Raw genomic sequence first — 20,029 nt, 5'->3', positions numbered from 1 at the left:
TTTTCTGCATCTATTGAGATGATCATATGGTTTTTCTCCTTCAATTTGTTAATATGGTGTATCACATTGATTGATTTGCATATACTGAAGAATCCTTGCATCGGTGGGATAAACCCCTCTTGATCAAGGTGTATGATCCTTTTAATGTGCTGTTGGATTCTGTTTGCTAGTATGTTGTTGAGGATTTTTGTATGTTTGTTCATCAGTGATATTGGCCTGTAGTTTTCTTTCTTTGTGACATCGTTGTCTGGTTTTGGTATCAGCGTGATGGTGGCCTCGCAGAATTAGTTTGGGAGTGTTCCTCCCTCTGCTGTATTTTGGAAGAGTTTGAGAAGGATAGGTGTTAGCTCTTCTCTAAATGTTTGATAGAATTCGCCTGTGAAGCCATCTGGTGGTGGGCTTTTGTTTGTTGGAAGATTTTTAATGACAGTTTCAATTTCAGTGCTTGTGATTGGTCTGTTTATATTTTCCATTTCTTGCTGGTTCAGTCTCGGAAGATTGTGCTCTTCTAAGAATTTGTCCATTTCTTCCAGGTTGTCCATTTTATTTTCATATAGTTACTTTTAGTAATGTATCATGATTCTTTGTAACAACTGAAGTGTCAGTTGTTACTTCTCCTTTTTCATTTATAATTCTATTGATTTGAGTCTTCTCCCTTTTTTTCTCGATGCGTCTGGCTAATGGTTTATCAGTTTTCTTTACCTTCTCAAAGAACCAACTTTTAGTTTTATTGATCTTTGCTATTGCTTCCTTCATTTCTTTTTCATTTATTTCTAATCTGATCTTTATGATTTCTTTCCTTCTGCTAACTTTGGGGTTTTTGTTCTTCTTTCTCTATTTGCTTTAGGTGTAAGGTTAGGTTGTTGATTGGATATGTTTCTTGTTTCTTGAGGTAGGATTGTGTTGTTATAAACTTCCCTCTTAAAACTGCTTTTGCTGCATCCCATAGGTTTTGGGTCATTGTGTTTTCATTGTCATTTGTTTCTAGGTATTTTTGGATTTCCTCTTTGATTTCTTCAGTGACCTCTTGGTTATTTAGTATTGTATTGTTTAGCCTCCATGTGTTTGTATTTGTTACCGATTTTTTTCTGTAATTGATATCTAGTCTCATAGCGTTGTGGTTGGAAAAGATACTTGATACGATTTCAATTTTCTTAAATTTACCAAGGCTTGACTTGTGACCCAAGATATGATCTTTCCTGGAGAATATTCCATGACCACTTCAGAAGAAAGTTTATTCTGTTGTTTTTTTGGTGGAGTGCCCTATAAATACCAATTAAGTCCCTCTTGTTTAATGTGTCATTTAAAGCTTATGTTTCCTTATTTGTTTTCATTTTGGATGGTCTCTCCATTGCTGAAAGTGGGGTTTTAAAGTCCCCTACTATGATTGTGTTACTGTCAATTTCCCCTTTTCTGGCTGTTACCATTTGCCTTATGTATTGAGGTGCTTCTATGTTAGGTACATAAATATTTACAATTGTTATTATGTTCTTCTTGGATTGATCCCTTGTTCATTATGTAGTGTCCTTCTTTGTCTCTTGTAATAGTCTTTATTTTAAAGTCTATTTTGTCTGATATGAGAATTGCTACTCCAGCTTTCTTTTGATTTCCATTTGCATTTTTAATGGCGATGATAATATCTCCTTCATAAGGCTTCTGTAAGGATCAAGTAGGGTAACTCAGGGCAAGAATTCTCATCACCACTGCATATCTGGTATGTGAGATACTGTATCTTATCTAACAATAAGCGTTCTTGTCTCTGCTTTTGGGGTACTGGGAAGCTTTAATGATTTTTTGAGGGCCTGGAATTGGAAATGTGGTCATATGCAGTAGCCACAGATGTCTCCCTCCTGTGCATAATTAGTCCGTCATTGGTGGAGTGTGGATTGTTTCTTCACTATGTTATCAGGCTCAAATTTAATATTGTAGAACTTAAACCTTTTTTCTAATTTTAGAATCTTTAGGTCAGAGTCCCAGAAGGTAGAAATACTTAATCAAAAAGATATGAACACTTTTAAGGCTCTTGATGCATATTATCAAATTGCTTTGATTTTTGTTCTAAGAAAAATGAAAAGACTGTCTGTCCTTCAGGACCGCGTATTTGGCTTTTTTAAAACTAATTGCTAAATTTTTAAAATTTGGGGGGTTTGGGGAGTTTTTTAAACGTTAATAAGGTTGATTATATTTCCGTAGCTTTGTTAACTAGATGTATCTTTTTATTAATTGCCCACCTGTATTAGTGTTTCCTATTAACTTGTAAATAGTCTTTAAAAGTAACTACCACTCTCCAAATCTCTTCAATTCTTGAGTAATAAATATTTTACGTATTTACTTTTGTAATATATTGTCTATTTACTTATTTACTATTGTATTTTACTTATTGTAACTTTATATTGTGTCTTAAAGTGGGGTAAGAGTAGGCCTATCATTTCCTTCCTAACTCTGTCCTTAAAAAGTTAGTTTAGCTATTTCTACCTAATGGTTCCTCTGTGTGCACTTTAAGGTAATTTTTCCCAGTTCAAAGTGGCATTTGAGTTTGAAATTCAGATTGCTATTATGTTAAACTATAGATCCTCACTGTACTCAACTTTCCTATCTAGGAACATGGTAAGCTTTGACATTTATTTTCTTTATGTTATATTTTACTGAAGTTGTGAAGCTTTTTCCAAAGAGGTTTAGTACATTTCTCATTACAGATATTTCTAATTAGTTTAGCTTGATCTCTTTTTCAGTTTTATTTTCTCTTTGGTTATTATTAATAACTAGTAAAGTCATTAGCTTTTGTATGTTAATTTGGTTATATGTTTTTTCTAGATTTTTGTTAATTTTTTCCTCCAACCTTCTAGTGTACTTTATTTCTGATTCATTCTTTTTTTAATTATGTAATTTTTCATTAATCATAATACCCTCCAGGTCCATCCCATGTTGTCCCAAATGGCAAAATTTTATTCTTTTTTATGGCTGAATAATATTCCATTGTGTATATATGTACCACATCTTTTCTATCCAATTTATCTGTTGATGGGCACTTATTTTGCTTCCATATCTCGGCTATCATAAATAGTGCTGAATATGAACATTAAGGTGCATATATCACAAATCAAAAGCAGACTCTCAGATACAGAGAACAATCTAGTAGTTACCAGAGGGGAGAGGGTTGAGTGGAGGGGCAAAATAGGTGAAGGGGATTAAGAAGTGCACACGACTAAGTATAAAATGTTACAGCATAGGAAATATAGTCAGTATTGTAGAATAACTTTATATGGAGTATAATCTGTAAAAATATCAAATTACTGTGTTATACACCTGAAACTAATATAACATTTTAAGTCAACTATACTTCAACAAAAAATTTTTGGAAAATTTTCCAGTATAATACTAAGTGATAGTGGCTTACTTGTTTTAGACTTGAATGATTACTAGGAGTTCATCCAGCATTTCACCATTAAGTAGTAACTATTTATGGAGAGTATTTTTCCCTGTCATGTTATGGAAGAATCTTTCTAGTCTATGTAAGGTATTGAATTTTGATTTCTTTCTTTTATTCAAGTGAGAATGTTGAATTTTGTCAAGTTCGTTTATGGTTAAGATTATCTTGATCTTGGAACTTATTTGACCTGTTTATAGGACATGTTGATAGATTTTTTAATAGTAAACTATCCTTGCATTCCTTTGGATTTGTCCTACTGAAGGTCTTTTTCTTTTAACTAGACAATATAGTTCCTGACATTATGATATGTGCCTTTATACTTATGTTGAAGAGACCTTATGTCATTTATTACATCTACGTGCATCAGGTTACTCTGCCTGCTGAATTTTAAATTTCCTGATGTTTAATAAGAAGTCTAAATATAACAGAGGAATTGCATGTAGTGGAAAAGCCAATTCTTTCTGTGCCAATTCTAGCTCTTACTGTGTATGTACGTAAAACACTTCTGAGAATTTTGAAAGAGAAAATGTTTAATTTTGCTTGGAAGTACTTACTTAAATATTTACTATAAGCTCAACAATCCATTCTTTCTATTTTTTTTTTTTAATAATTCAAGCCAGGGAGCAATATGTTCCTGAGAGTTCCTTGTGTCATTGTAGTCTTGATTAATATGATGTATATTGTCTAATATCTCCAATCATTTATTAAATTGCTAACATATAAACTTTAAGAATGGACTACTAAAAACTGTGGGGAAAAACTTGCAATACCTAAGGCCCCACTATATCAATTTGGTACCTCTTTATCATTTTGGCATCTCTTTAACAATTTGATATATGTTTATCAATTTGAAACTGCATACATGTAGCAGGTTTACCTAATAAAAACTACTGCATTATTTCTGAGTAGTAATGTTAGTATGTTTCTTAAATTTATCTAATGTAAAAATGCCTTTTTAATGGCTCCTTATGTGAGCTAAGCATTTTGTGCCTTAAGAAGTGTGTATCATTGCTTTGTTTATATTATTTGCCATTTTATTGCTAATTATGAACTATGAGAACAACTTTTAAGTAACTAGGTATATGTGGTTAAGTAATTATTTGGGTGCAAATTTTGTATTTCAAAGCTTATTCATTCTGATCTAATTAGGAGCAGTGCTTTTTGAAGTTGCGTATTTATAGACACTAAGGGATTGGTTGATTAATGAAGGAATTTGTGAGCAGGTTGTTAAATAAAATAGACAGATCTCTAGAGTAAAAATAATAAGCTTAACTAGAATACAAAAAATTAAATGTAGTTAGAAATATAAATTTGTTGATTAGAGTTTGAGTAACTGAGATTGGAAGGAAAATCAAAATTCAAATATATATTTTTTCTTTTTAAATGAACAGAAAATCACATGTTCTAACTAACTTTTTGACCAATTTTATTCTTTGGTTAAAAAAAAACTTTATTGTATTTTAGTAATTTTCATGCTTTAAGGAGTACCCTTTATCTTTAATGATTTATCTTTTTTTCCTTGGGGTTGTTATTCTGCATATCAGTGATTATTGTACTATACTGTGTCAGCAAGTGGGCTAACATGGATAATCCTCTGAATATATTTACCCCCACTATGAAAGCAGGATTAAAGAAAACTGTTTTATTATTTCATATTTTGTGACATAGTGCTTTTGTAAAATGCGAAATTATACAAATGTAAAGCTAAATTTCAAGACTGGGAATACCCCTTGTTCAGTCACATTCATAAATGTGCATGTCCCCAAGCTTTCCCTTTCCTCACATTGTTGATGTTGCTACTTGAAATGATACCTTCTCCCTCCTTGTGCCTCATCTTTACTTGTCAGGTATTTATCCTTGATGTCTGTCCAAATGGAAGCTTTTTGGATCACCTACAAGTAGATGATTCTGCTTTGAATTTGTATGCAGTTTCTGTATTATTCTTCTGGTAGAAATATATCTTTTTCTTTGTGGAATCATTATTTGTGTGTTTACCTCTTTCTTACTAGTTGAAATTCCTTAAAGGTACGTGTGCCTGACCTATCTTCAAGTCCTTTAAGTGTCTGACACAGTGTCTTGTCTAGAAGTGCAACAAAAATACTATCTTTTTATTTATAACAACTTTTTGCAGTATAAAAAGTGTGTTTCTAGATCTTATTTCATTTAAAATTTTAACTTCATGACAAATGGAGAAATTCAGGATCAGTGAAATGAGTTAATTGACTTACTGATATCACCCTGATAGCGAGGACTTCACTTTAAACCACATCTTACTTTACTAATATTCTTCCTATGATGAACAAATAATGCCAGAAGAGCTGTTAAAAATAGTGTCTTTGTATCATAAAACTTGATCATTTAGAGCATACCTATTTTGACTTAATCAGGTATCCATAAGTAATTGTTCTAACCAATGTTTTTACTTAAGAATTAAGTAAATATTTTAAAGATTGTTTCTTTTATATCTAGATGCAAGTGAGAATAATTTACCTCAGCTAAAATAATTATGTTTATCTCAGTGTTGCATCTTAATGTGCTTTGGCATAAGCTTAAGTATGATTAAGGAGCAAAATTTTCTAGGAAGGCTATGGTACATTTTGATGCATATTGTATAAGTGATTTTCCTCCCTCTTTATCCTAAAAAGACATTCAAATGTTTCAAATTATAATTCAGTGTAAGGAACATTGGTTTACTATAAAAACATAACTAGTTTGTTTCACTTTCTTTGTAACCTATTCCATAAACTACTAATAATATTTTCTCAATGACTGTAAGGCCTCAACTGCTTGGTTTTGAAAATATAGTGTATTTTTGAGACTTATTATAAGAGGGAATTTGGCAGTATCTAGCAAAAACATGAGTGCATTTACCCTTTCATCCAGCAGTCTCATTTATAGAAACCTATCCCAGAGATACACGGACAAAAATTTTGAAAATGTATGTGTACAAATATGTTTTTATAGCATATAGTATCAAAAGATTAGAAATAATGCAAGTGTCCATAAACAGGGGATTGTTGAATGAGTTATGGTTTATCCACAGTGTAGCCCTATGCAGTTATAAAAATGAATGAGAAGTACCTCTGTATATTGCCATGGAGTGATATACAGGATCTTTTGTTAAGTGAGAAAAAGGTGGAGACAAAAAAGAGTGTTTAGTACATTACTATTTGTATGAGAAAGGGTGGAGATATAAATACATGTACAAATATCCTTATATTAAAAACATGAAAGAATGTATCATATTTTGTTAAATGATTTCTTATAGGAATAGGGAAAAGAATAAGCTGAAGAATCAGGAAATATACCTTACTTTGTCTTTTTACTTTGGAGTCATTTAAATAGTTCATATAATAATATAAATACATATAATTAAATGAACCTAACAGTACCCACTTGATAGTATAACCTTATAAGAGGCACTTTATTTTATTTAACCATTTTTAAATTATAGTTAATTTACAATGTTGTGTAAGTGATTCAGTTATACATACATATATATGTGTGTGTGTGTATATATATATATATGTTATTTTCAGAATCTTTTCCATTATAGGTTATTACAAGACATTGAATATAGTTCCCTGTGCTCTACAGTAGGTCCTTGTCATTTACCTATTTTATGTATAGTAGTGTATATATGTTAATCCCAAACTCCTAATTTATCTCCTGCACCTGCTGTTATCCCCTCTGGTAACCATAAGTTTGTTTTCTATGTCTGTGAGTCTCTGTTTTGTAAATAAGTTCATTTATATCGTTCTTTTTAGATTCCACATATAAGTGATACCATATGATAGTTGTCTTTCTCTGTATGACTTACTTTACTTAGTGTGATAATCTCTAGGTCCATCCATGTTGCTGCAAATGGCATTATTTCATTCTTTTTTATGGCTGAGTAATATTCCATTGTGTATATGTGCCACATCTTCATTATCCAGTCATCTGTCGGTGGACACTTAGGTTGCTTCCATGTCTTGGCTATTGTAAATAGTGCTGCAGTGAACATCGGGGTGCATGTATGTTTTCAAATTAGAGTTTTCTCCAGATATATGCCCAGGAGTAGGATTGCTGGATCATATGGTAGCTCTATTTTTAGTTTTTACAGGACCTCCATACTGTTCCCCATAGTGTCTGCACCAGTTTACATTCTCACCAACAGTATAGGAGGGTTTCTTTTTCTCCACACCCTAAAAGGCACTTTAAAACACAGTAATTTGACTGTACATGCCAAATAATATGTTGTCTAAATGACAAATAAAACAGCAAAAATACTACTGTTTTAAGTAATCATATTGCTTGTGGTCATGTTGGTATTATTATTCTGGATTGTTGTTTTTGTCATGTGTGGTAAATGAAATGAAAAATTGATTTTGTTTTAAAGCAAACAGATGTAACATACAGCAACTTACGATGTGTTTTATCTTAAAATTTTTAAAGAGGGGGAACCTGTACAGGAAAATCGACTTCAGACATATCAGCCAGTCAGAATTTTGAAGCTTTGATGGGTCTAGTTCATGTACTGCTTTTTTCCTTTTATGTTTATTTGGAATAATTCCATAATAAAAATGTTAAAGAAAAAAGTCCATCATGTCTATTTGGACGTCGGGAGAAGACGGCCATTTACAAGCCAAGGAGAGAGGCCTTAGAAGAAACCAACCTTGCCAATACCTTAACCGTGGGCTTCTCCAAAATCTAGAGAAGATAAATTTCTGTTGTTTAAGTCACCCAGTCTGTTACCTTGTTACGACAACCTCCGCAAACTATTACACCTTGATAAAGGCAGTTAAAAGCAGAAGCAGCATCCCTCTAAACTGAATCGGAAATAAAAGCAAATTTTAGAAACTGTTCAATAATATACTTTTTAAAGGTCAAAACAATGGAACAAAACAGGAAAATTTGTGTATGTCTACTTTATCTATGACAAATTGAGATAAGCCTCCATATCTGTTCCCGTTCCCTCCCACCTCTAAAGAATAAAACTATAGGGAAGAGAGGTTCAATTAAAGAAATCTTTCCTCAGTGGTAAATTGTAAATCATAAATAAAAATTAAAATATTGGAAAGTAATTGTCTTAGTTTCCCAGGACTGTAGTATCAAAGTACTACAAAGCCAGTAACTTAAAACAACAGAAATTTATCATCTCACAGTTTTGGGGGATAAAAGTGTTGGCAAGGCTCTGTTCCCTTTGAAGGCACTGGGGAAAGAACTGTTTGATGGCTCTCTCCTAGCTTCTGGTAGCCTTAGATATTTCTTGGCTTATAGATGCATCACTCCAATCTTCTGTCTTCACGTGACATTCTCCACGTGTGTCCTTTCAACATCTACCTTCTGTGTGTGTTCAGATTGTTCAGTTTCCTTGATACCAGTCATATTGGAATAGGGTTCACCCTAATGATCTCATTTTAACTTGATTACCTCTGTAAAGATGCTGTTTTCAAATAATGTCACATTCATAGGTCCTGGGGTTTAGGACTTTGACATATTTTTGGGGGGAGACACAATTCCACCCACAACATTAATGTACCAAAATATTAACAATGTTCATCACTGTATTTTTTAAAGTTTTCTGTTTGTTTTTGTGATGGGTATGTATTGCTTTTATAATCTGAAAATTATTCAGAAAGTAAAGTAAATGATTTTTGTAAAAAGTCTCATTTTTGAATTCTATTCATTAGCTCTCAGTTTTTATGTTATATAATTCTAGTTGGTTTAAATTGTTTTCTGATTCAGCAAGAGTCCATATGCATATTTAGCAATCATCATCTGCATAATTATACATCTGTGATTATAGGTAGGATAGAAAAAGCTCCCATCTCTGAATTAAAATAGTCTCAGCATTTGTTATCTGTAGAGAGCAGACTGGTGTTATGGTGAGAGGAGGAAAATATGACTAAAGAAGGCATTTAGCAATAACATATGAAGTGTGAACACCATCAGTTACCCCTAAGTCCTGAATCCCAAGGCCATGAAACTTTTCTCACACATTAGGCAAATAGGTTAAGCATCCTTATTAGGCTTCTTGTATGCAAAATGTCTTTCTATTTTGATTAAATGCTAAGCTCTTCATTGGTTTTGTGTGAATTATTGGGTACTGTTTTTTAAAAGTCAAATATGGCTTTATAAGCTTTCTAATGAACTAAATTCTTTTTTTTTTCCTAGATTTGCCTGCAATGGATAACTCAGTGTTTTTGGAATTATTTAGATTGGATAGAAATCTGCCATTATATTGCTACTTGTATTTTCCTTGGTCCTGATTATCAAGTGTATATCTGTATAGCTATATTCAAACATCTACAGCAAGACATTCTACAGCACACTCAGATTCAAGATCTGCAGGTTTTCCTAAAAGTAAGTAACTTTACTTCTAGAGGAAAAATTTTGGCTGAAAGTTAATGGTCAACTTTGATGGGGTGTCTTAATGCCAGATATTTTTCTAGACACTCATGAAATCCTATAAACAACCTTGAGAGGTAGGTATTATCTTTATTTTAGAGATGAGGAAACCGAGGCACCGAGGTAAGTAAATTACCCAAAATTTTACAGCTGGTGAATGGTGCTAGAGAGTGGTGGGCCTGGGATATGAAGTTAAGCTGCCTGGCTACAAAATTTTGCTTTCAGCCAGTATGCTGTGCCAAAAGGGCTTTTTTTTTTTTGGATATTCCTATATCTTATTTAGTCAATAAAAGTTCAAGTTACTGTGTGTTAATACAGAGCTTTGATAATTCTTAAAAACATTTAATGTAATTGCCTATACCTTCATATTTTTCTAAACTATCAAATATTTTTTAAAAAGTTTCCATGAAAGACTCTATCATAACACTCTTTTAAAAAACTCACTACTATATATAAGTTAATATTTTAAAGCAAGACATAGCTTTCTTTCTCACAATAATGGGACTTTTGAAGCTCTGGAGTTTAGAAAATACAAGATATATAAATATATCTCTATGTGTGATTCTTGCTGGAAATCCAACTTTTTGTTTTAAGTTAAAATCTTTCCTTGAATTTAAAATATGTTTCCCTCCCCCTGCTACCCTCAGATACACATATGCACGAATATGCATACATACACCAAAACCAACATTAGATTTTTTTCTAGGTGGACAGATAATTTCTACGTGAATTAATTTTATCTTTATTCTTTACCATTAGATACTTAACAGTTATTTTTCATTTAATGATGATTTTTTGTAAGTACATGTTAATGATCATTTAAGATTGTGAAACTATCAAGCATTTTTACTTCATAAATACTGAATTCAAAAGATCTCAAACTTCCTACATATATCAATAGAATTATGATCTTAGAAACATTTTTAATGAAATAAAGTATAACAAGACAATGGTCATACATGTAGAAGGAAAACTTAGGTAGAAAAAGGAAAAAGTGGTCTGTAAGAGGTAATTTGGAGAACAGGGATGGTTAAGTAAATGAGAATTATGTTGAGGACAAAATGTGGGTTCCTTAACACGGGCTTCCCTGGTGGCGCAGTGGTTGAGAGTCCGCCTGCCGATGCAGGGGATACGGGTTCGTACCCGGGTCCGGGAAGATCCCACATGCCGTGGAGCGGCTGGGCCCGTGAGCCATGGCTGCTGAGCCTGCACGTCCGGAGCCTGTGCTCCACAACGGGAGAGGCCACAGCAGTGAGAGGCCCGCATACCGAAAAAAAAAAAAAAAAAAAAATGTGGGTTCCTTTTCAGTAAGGGACATTTTCATTAGTTGCAGTGGTCAGTTATAGAGATTTCAGTCTGAAATTTCCCCAAACTCTTATATTTTTATATCTCCTAACCTATAATTATCTAACCTCTTATCCTACTTTAGTTTCTCTTATAGTGTTTGTCACTGGCTGAAATTATTTTAGATATGTTTTTGTCAATCTTCCCCAGTATAATGTGTAAGCTCCACAAAGATTTTGATTTTGTCTATCTCGTTTACTAATGTATTTTTCAGTGTCTTGAACAGCACCTGACACAGAGCAGGTGCTCAATAAATACTTGTTGAGAGAGTAAACAATGTAAATAAATATAAAGGGAAAGATGAATGAACTTAGTTTTTATTCACATTGAATAATAAACAAACATTACTAACATCTTCCTTTCTACCAGAAGGATATCCTTATATTTCATGACCTTTAAATCTGATTCATGTTGGTGATTATTGCAGTTTCATCCCTTTCTTGATTACTGCCAGGAAAAATCATAATAGGGTTTACATATGGTGACGTCTTTAAATATTTCCCAAACTCTGTTGTGTTCTGAGCATAATGCTGTCAATTTAAAACTTAAATTTAAAGAATTTTAAAGTGAGGGTAAAAAGATTATCTTTATTACCTAAGTCCTATTTAAATTACTAAAATATTAATTGAATTGGTTTAAATCCAAAGTAAGAACATGTTAGCAAAGAATTAATTTTAGCACTTGTCCTGGAACTAACCTTACTTCTTACTCCTGCTATTTGCATTCATCTGAGGTATTAGGAAAAATGCCTTTCTAATACCTTTCTAATACCATGACTTCACTGTAATTTTTGTTTTATTTCAGCAGGTAGGTCTCACAGTCACATTTCTTTTGGTGGGTATTTTTCTTGTGAGATAGATTCCAATGTAGTTAATTTTTAAATATGCATACATACCCCTTTAAGTACTCCATTAAGCCCCGTTATAATCTCTTCTTTGCAAAGTATGTAAACATATGTATACTATTTTTCACTTATTCACATATTACCCAATCATGAAATTTTGATTAAGGAAGTGATTTTTATTCTTCCTCCCCTCAAAAGATCCCCCCAGTCAGAAAGATATATGATTTTAAAAGTCCTCCTTAAACTACAGTTAGGGAGATTAAACCTTGGAAATTATGTTTTATGTCTGATCCAAAATCTCAGACTTGTTCAAAAGGAAAAAAAACTTATCAATAATTCTCCATATAACTACATACCACAGCCATAATAATATTCTTACATAGATTACATGTTGTGCCCTGACTCTGCATATTTAATAATGTCTGCTTCTGAGAGGAAAGAGGAGGTAGAGTAAAACAGGGGACTTTTACTTTTCATTGTGTATATTTATGTGGGCTTTTTTTTTTAATTTTTGAATAATGGGACCATGCTTCTTTTGTAATAAAACTACTTTTTAAAAAGAGGATATTAATCATTATATAAAAATGGATAGAACAAGCATCTGACTGTGGTAAATAAGTTCAAATAATCAGGCCCAATTGAATTAGTTTCCAAAATACTGAAAAACCACAAGCATGTTTTCAGTTACAGTATTATCAGTTATCCTGAGAAACTTGAGATAATGAGATGATTCCAGAAGATTGAAAATACGCAGTTCTTTTCCCGGTTTTAAGTTTCATGTACTGACAGAAGGGGCATGTTGGAAATATTACTTTAGGAATAAAAATGTGTCTGAAGCATGTAGTATGGACAAAATACCAACTCATTCTGTATTCATTTTGGTTTAGGCTCAAGATTTTAAATCAGGTAATTGAATCTAGACTCAGTGTTTGCATTTCTGGTAGGCCACTGAACAGTTCTTCATGATCAGTATATTATAAAGATGACTTGAAATTTCTTAACCCAGGTTTACTAAAAAAAAAAAAAAAACAAGCAATAAAACTTGTTTGTGTTTCCTCATTTGATTAAACCACTAAAAGATTAGATGAATGCCATGGGTATAAGTTTATCAGCAAGGTGTTGTCTGAGTTTTTCACAATATCTTTTTAGACACAACAAGAATGTGGGTTGGATAATAGAGCAGCTATAAGAATGCAGTGTGCATTATTCCTACACTGTGGTGACTGATAGATTAGTGCTGACCTAGAAGGCAACTTCTAAAGGTGTGCTGAAGAGCTTAGTCCTTGGACCTAACGGTTTTCTGTGACAGATGATGGTTCAGAAAATCTGTAGGCATCAAACATACAGAAACAGAAACATCATCCGACAAAAGAAATATTCTCAGATATCTCAGACTTGAAAGTCTAAAGTTGGGTTGGTTTGTTTTTAATGGATCTCTCTCTCTCTCTCTCTCTCTCTCTCTCTCTCTCTCTCTCTCTCTCTCTCTCTCTCTCTCTCTCTCTCTCATGTCATGCACCCACACACACACAAGCAACAAGTGTAGGGAGAATTACTTTGATAGTACTTCAGAAGACCCACTGTTTTAGCAGACTGGCTGTATTACATTCCTCTGCATGGTAATAGGCTGACAGTGATCTAGGTTTTAGTTTATGAGTTCAACCTGGGGACAAACGTCACTGAAATGCCAGGCTAGGAGAAGATTGCCTTCCAGTGAAAATCAGGCTGTGAAGACTCAAAATACTTAATTAAAATGCTTCAACTAAATCCTGCATATTATGGCAAAATCAATTTATAATTATGTAAAAATCAGATTAATTTCAACCCATCAGTAAATTGTCAAGATTTTTTTTTGTTGTTATTACTATTGCAGCTGTGGTTACCTGAGCATGTTGACAGGGTAAGAAATGGAGATCAGACTGAAAAACAAAAAAAATAATTGTATACTAAGCTCTCAAAAGACAAAAGTGTTTATAGTATTAAAAATAATTCACCATCCAAAGGATCAGACACAACCTGCTCAATATTATTCAACTGTGGTTTTCAGTTATGTTTTCTGCATTGACCTTATATCACTTGAGTCCACCTCAAGTTAAATTCTGCCACTCTGTGTAAGCTTGGGCATGTTGCTTACCTCTCCATGCTTCAGTTTTCTCATCTGTCTAACTGGGCATGAAATAATACCTATCACATAGAGTTGTTGAGGAACTAAATGAGATGATATCTGTAAAATACTTCTAGAACATTATCTGACACATTGCAAGTGCTTTAAAAAAAAAAAAGTAGCAGTTATTTGAGTTTCTACATCCCTGTTCATCCTTCTCTTGTTTTTTTTTTTTTTTTTTTTTTTTTTTTTTTTACTTAATAAAAAATGTGCAAACAACACAGCAAAGGAAACAGGATTTTCTCCTGGATCCATTGCTAGACTATATACTTTTGCTCCCATTTTCTTCTCCAGCTCCTGAGACATCTTGGTATTATATCATGTAGTAATACCAGGCGTATACTGCAGATCTATGTCAGGAACATTCTCTTACGTTGTATCTGATCAAGGCCTATTCCCTCATTTACCCAGCCAAAATTTAATCATCTCTGTAGTCATCACACATGCCATGTACCCCTCAGCTGAGTTAAAGTCTTTACGAATGCACACTTTATCCTAAATATTTAAGAACATCATGTTCTCTCCAGAACTACACTTTATGTCTAAACTTTCCTGATCTTAAAAATCACTAGGGTCCTTATTAAAACTGATATACCTAGATTCCTCCCAGACCTACTAAGACAGAGTTTTCATGACAAAGGCCTACGTTGTCAGATTTTAGTATAAAATCTCAAGTAGCTTGCAACCTTTAGAATATGTGAAAATGTTACCTTTGGAGCTTGAACGCGAGGGATTCAGAAGTTTGGGGAATATTGGGCCCAGGAATTTCTAATTATACCAAACACTCTAGGAAGAATATACTAGAAGAAACGTGACTTACAGGTTGTTTGTGTTTCTACTGCTTTGACCAGGAAGGAAGGTCCTTTTTTATATGGTAGTTCAGACATAACACACAAGAGGTCATCTCTAGCAAGGGTAACGAGCAGAACTAAGTTCACAAAACCCCTTCTCTCACGTAACTCTAACTGTATAATTTGGTGCTTCCTATGTGAGAGATGACATTAATACGGATCCTTTGTTATGTTACCTTAGTGGATAGTAAGTTCTATATACCTTTTGTGGCAAACTTATTTTATATGCCTCCTGGTGATGATTAATGAGCTGACTCTTTGTTCCAATTTAACCCGAAGTGACGTATCTTACTTTTTTTCCTCCATACGCTATAAAGAGCTATTATCTTTTTTTTAAATCACCTTTTTGAATGCATTAATAATTAAATATTAGGGAAACGGTATATCAGAAAATACCTAAACTTGGTCCTAAAATCTTAAAACTAAGGCATGTCATGGTAGCACACTTCATCTTTTCACGCTTTGTATCTATTTACCACCCTGAAAGTCCTTATCTTCAATTCAATTTCCAAATTTACAGGGCTTGCAGTAGGTCTAAAAACATTTCTGCTGGAAACTATTTTTGAAAACTTTGATAAAAATAATGATTGAAATTATAGGTATAGCTTGATTTCCATAATAGGCATATTCTTGAGAAGTTGTAAGAAAGGACAGTAATAGCTTAATATTTTAAGTGAATTGTTCTCTTACATTTTTGGTAAGGGGTTGAAGAGCAGAGACTAGAGTCAATAATCTTTAATGGGCCTGTCCACACTTAACATTACAAATTGGCAGTTCAAGAAAATCTAGCTCAACCATTTCAGAGAAAGGTTAATAAAAATATTATTATGACCACCGTTAATACCGTGAGTGCTTATTGAATGCCAGGCACTCGGCAAAGGGATTAACAGGTACTGCTCATTCACTCATTGACCATTGTCCAGCATCTGTTTCCAGGCATCGTTGTAGTCACAAGAATAGGCCATGGCCTTGCCAAATTGACCTTAACATTCTACCAGTAGATAAATAATATGTGAATAAATATATAATATTTCAGGTATTGATCTTATTATAAAGAAATCAAACACAGTAAGGGAGTCAGAGAGTGAGATTCATAGGTGCTGTTTAGATAAAGAGCCCAGTGAAGGCTACTCTGAGGCTAATTAGCCCAGTGAGGCTAATCAGAAACCTGAATGAAGCAAAGGAAAAAAATCAATGCAAAGATTTCTGTACAGAATCCTTCTAAATGAGAAGAAAGACAAGTGCAAAGGCTCAGAGGTTGGAATGAGCTTGGCCCACTTAGAAAGTGTCAAGATGACCATTGTGGCCAAAACAAGGTGAGGGAGTAAGAATGGTCAGAGATGAGACAGGAGTCAGATCACATAAGGCTTTATAATTCATGGTAAAGAGTTCAGACACAATTTATGCTGTTATTCAACCTTTGTAAAATTGAGGCTTAGAGAATCTGTAAACTTTCCCAGGTTCATACATCTAGTAACTATTACAGGTGAGTTTGAACCCTTTTTTGGTTTGAATCCAAATCCTGTGCTCTTTCTAGTGTATCATTGACCAGTCTGTTTACTTTAAAAAATCCTAAATTCAGTGGAACTTCTAATTAAGTGCTCTCAGTAGTAAAAGAAAACCAGTGGATACATACTTGAAACTAGATTCTATGTACAAAGGAGAGAGGGAAGCTGTGTATATGTCATATTATATAATTGAATACACACACAGCATTGTGGTTTAGGATGGTAATTTTTAATGCTTTTCTGATGGATCAACATTTGAAACCCAACATTAATGAAAAAAAGCAAATCATTGAAGGCACACTGGTTGAAAAGCCACTACGCAGAAAAAGAAAATGCAATATACACATAATGGACTTCCCAACCAAGAGAAACTACTCCAGAAGTAACTTATTAAAACAAAACTTGAACAAATAGTGCACTGTTTATATAAAATGGGATAATGTTACCTTATATAATTACATATGCCTACATATTTAAAGAATAAGGGAATTCATATTTTTATAGAGTCCAATATACTTATGTCTATAAATGAAATGATAATAAAGCAGTATTCTGAGGAAATGGTCCTTTATAACTTGAATGATAAGCTGGCAGTCTAAATGGTCATAATTACAAAGAAAATTAATTCACTGAAAAGACTATAAGAGAACATTTCGGATAAAATGAAACATATTCCACTTTGAAGACAAAGTGGAATTCAGAGATTCTAAAATTTTATTCAGAGTTAAAATTGCCTGTGAATTTTAAATCTATATAATTTAAAAACATTCCTTTTAAAATGAATGTTTAATTCATTATGAAATAAGACCTTAATAGCCTTATCTTTCTCTTATGAAATAAGACCTCAACTTTACTTGCCATTTTATGGGTGTCTCTTCAGTATAATTATCAGAGTATTTTCTCTTTATTTTAAAATTAATGTCCAAAATGGAAGCCATAATTCAAAAAACATGTTTTAAGGAAAAAAGTATTTTTAAACCAAGTAATAGCTATGGTTCTCCATAGGTAGTTTTTATTTTTAAATTAAAGTGGAGCAATAATTAAAAGATGTTAAAATAAGTTTTGCTTATTTTTGCCCAGAAAGAATTATTAGAGTTATTGTTCAAATGCTGTCATCTATTGTAATTCACATTTAATGATCAATAAGCATTCTTTTAAAAATCATGAATATGTACTAAGACAATTTTTCTGACATTAGGGTTTTTTTCTTCTGGTTAGAATATCACATTACTATAATTCTTTTCCAAGTTAGGTATAGTTTTAGTGAAAGGGTGATTAATGTCAAATCACACATAATTTGAATGAAGAGAATGGATAACTTCATAAATAGTTCCATGACTACAACTATAACCGTTTAAAGTGAATTCTTGAACAGTAAGATAGGTCTTACTTCAATCCTGTTTTTTGCCCAAAGAACAAAGTGAAATATGTTTCATAGAGAGAAATTTACATAGTATTTCTGCCATTCATAAGATGAACATCTTCCTTTTGATTCAGTTGCTTATACATAAACCTGGAGATATGATACATACCTCAGTTGTTAATGTTTTAGGACAGAGATCCGTCTCACTCATCTTTGGGTCTTCACTGTATAACCAAGGACTTTACATACAATAAGGGAATGAATGAGGTTAATGAATGAAGAAATGAAGAAATGAAGAAATGGATAACGTCACAAGTATTTTAAAATTAAGAGTAAAGTTCAAATTTTTATGTTCGAGGGTATTAGCTCTAGTCTTAAAGGTGTAATCTTATGCATATAACTTAACATAATTTAGTTTTCTTAATTATAATATCAGCCTTGTAGATCAGTAATAATACTTCTTTTTAAAGTACCAATTAACTTTTCCCTCAAATTACCCAGATTTTAGGTGGTATGTGGCAAGTAAGTGTACTGTTCTCCCAAGTTATGTGCAAGCTGTGAACTATTACTAATCTAGTAGTGACTAGTGACATCTGAGGCCTTTAAAAACATCCATTCTTACTGAGAATTTATGATGTTTTTCTAACTACCCTACACTGATGTCTCTCATCTACAGACTGTCTCTAACACAATATTTGGTATATGATAATATCTTATATTTTATTCTTTTGAATTGTTGTTTATTGTTAGTAGCTTTTACCTTTAAGCTATTTTCTCCAGAAAGGCATGAATTGCTCCAAATTTTTTATAACCTCCAAAACTTCTAACAGAATACATTACATTGAATCAAGGATCATGTGTCTTTTTTCTTTTTTTTTTTTAAGGGATCATGTTTCTTTTGCAGAATTTTTTTGTTGTTACCTTGAAGGGTAGGCATTGCATAGCGAGTATTTGGAGATACTAAAAGAAATAGTCATAAAATTTCCTAAAAGTGTCTAAGATTCTAAATGGATGCTCCTACTATTTTTCATTCTTGAGTGCCTCATCTGGGACACTAACCATTAAATTCCAAATTAGTATAGACGTGCATAGTACCAACATTATGAATTGCAGACTGTTGGAGATTTTATGAACGGTAGCTGTAGAACTGATATTTCTTACATTATAAATATGCTTTGATAAGCTTTAGAGTCTTTACTAATTACAAATGTGAACAATCATTCTATAATTGAAACTATTATATCTTAAATATTAGGAAGATTTCATTATCTTGTTTTTTTGTTAGCAGTAAAGCATTTTTGGTTTTGAAAACAGGCAACCTTGTTTCCTAGGGACATGGTTTTTTGCTATCATATACATATAGCCTACTAAATAAAAAAGCAGTTACACATTTATTAGAAACATAAAACCCCCATCTATAGCTGAAAAAAAATGATATATTAAATGTTTAAAACTTATTAACTTAGAATTGTGTGTCTTTACCGAAGCAAATGAACGTCTCTTTCTATTTTTTGACAGGAAGAAGCACTGCATGGGTTTCGAGTAAGTGATTACTTTGAATACATGGAAATTTTGGAACAAAACTACCGACCAGTGCTGCTGAGAGACATGTGGAACATTAGAGTGCAAAGCACATAGATCATGGAACACGCAATTTAATTTTATGTTTTATTTATTTTTAAAGGAGACAGAGGGACTTGACTTTTCTGTGTCTGTAACAACATATGCTTTGTGAATACACAGTATTGTAAATCAGTACTGAGAGTTTTTGAATATAATAATATATTCGAGTAGGTATTGGCTCAATTGAAGTGAATTCATTTTTGTAAATTTGTTGTTGTGTAAGGTTGTTTTAGAATCAAATCTAGCTTATTTAAAGTTCTTTATGTTTAAGAGTTAGGCTTAACCTACATTTCCTTCTTCCCAGGATGATTAAAATATTTTTTCCAATGAGTTTGGAAAGTAGCAGCAGTATTGTAAATAATTGACCAGCCAGAGAGATTCCATAGAGACAAGGAAGACAATTGTTTTCTTCATTTTTATGTCTTTACATATAAAGGAAAATAGGCAAAACCATAACTGCTTATTTTACATATGGAGGCACAAATGATATTTATCATGGCAAGTGGTAGGAA

At 32.6% G+C, this 20,029-nt stretch overlaps 1 protein-coding gene across 2 annotated transcripts in view; it reads left to right on the top strand.

Annotated features, from left to right (window-relative positions):
* TBC1D32 (TBC1 domain family member 32) overlaps window positions 1-19,584 on the top strand; it is a gene marked incomplete at its 5' end in the record, with an annotated part of 177,787 nt that extends 158,203 nt beyond the window's left edge. For both annotated transcript variants that reach the window (XM_079716346.1, XM_079716345.1), the window contains 2 exons: window positions 9,590-9,778; window positions 19,413-19,584. In XM_079716346.1, the coding sequence (XP_079572472.1) occupies window positions 9,590-9,778; window positions 19,413-19,532 (309 nt within the window). In that variant the 3' untranslated portion in view covers window positions 19,533-19,584. The remainder of the gene's footprint in view (window positions 1-9,589; window positions 9,779-19,412) is intronic.
* Window positions 19,585-20,029: the final 445 nt, after the last annotated feature.

This window comes from Hyperoodon ampullatus (genome assembly GCF_949752795.1).
Source record: "Hyperoodon ampullatus genome assembly, chromosome: 12".
NCBI classification, from domain to species: Eukaryota; Metazoa; Chordata; class Mammalia; order Artiodactyla; family Ziphiidae; genus Hyperoodon; species Hyperoodon ampullatus.
This window is presented reverse-complemented; position numbering and strand designations above follow the sequence as displayed.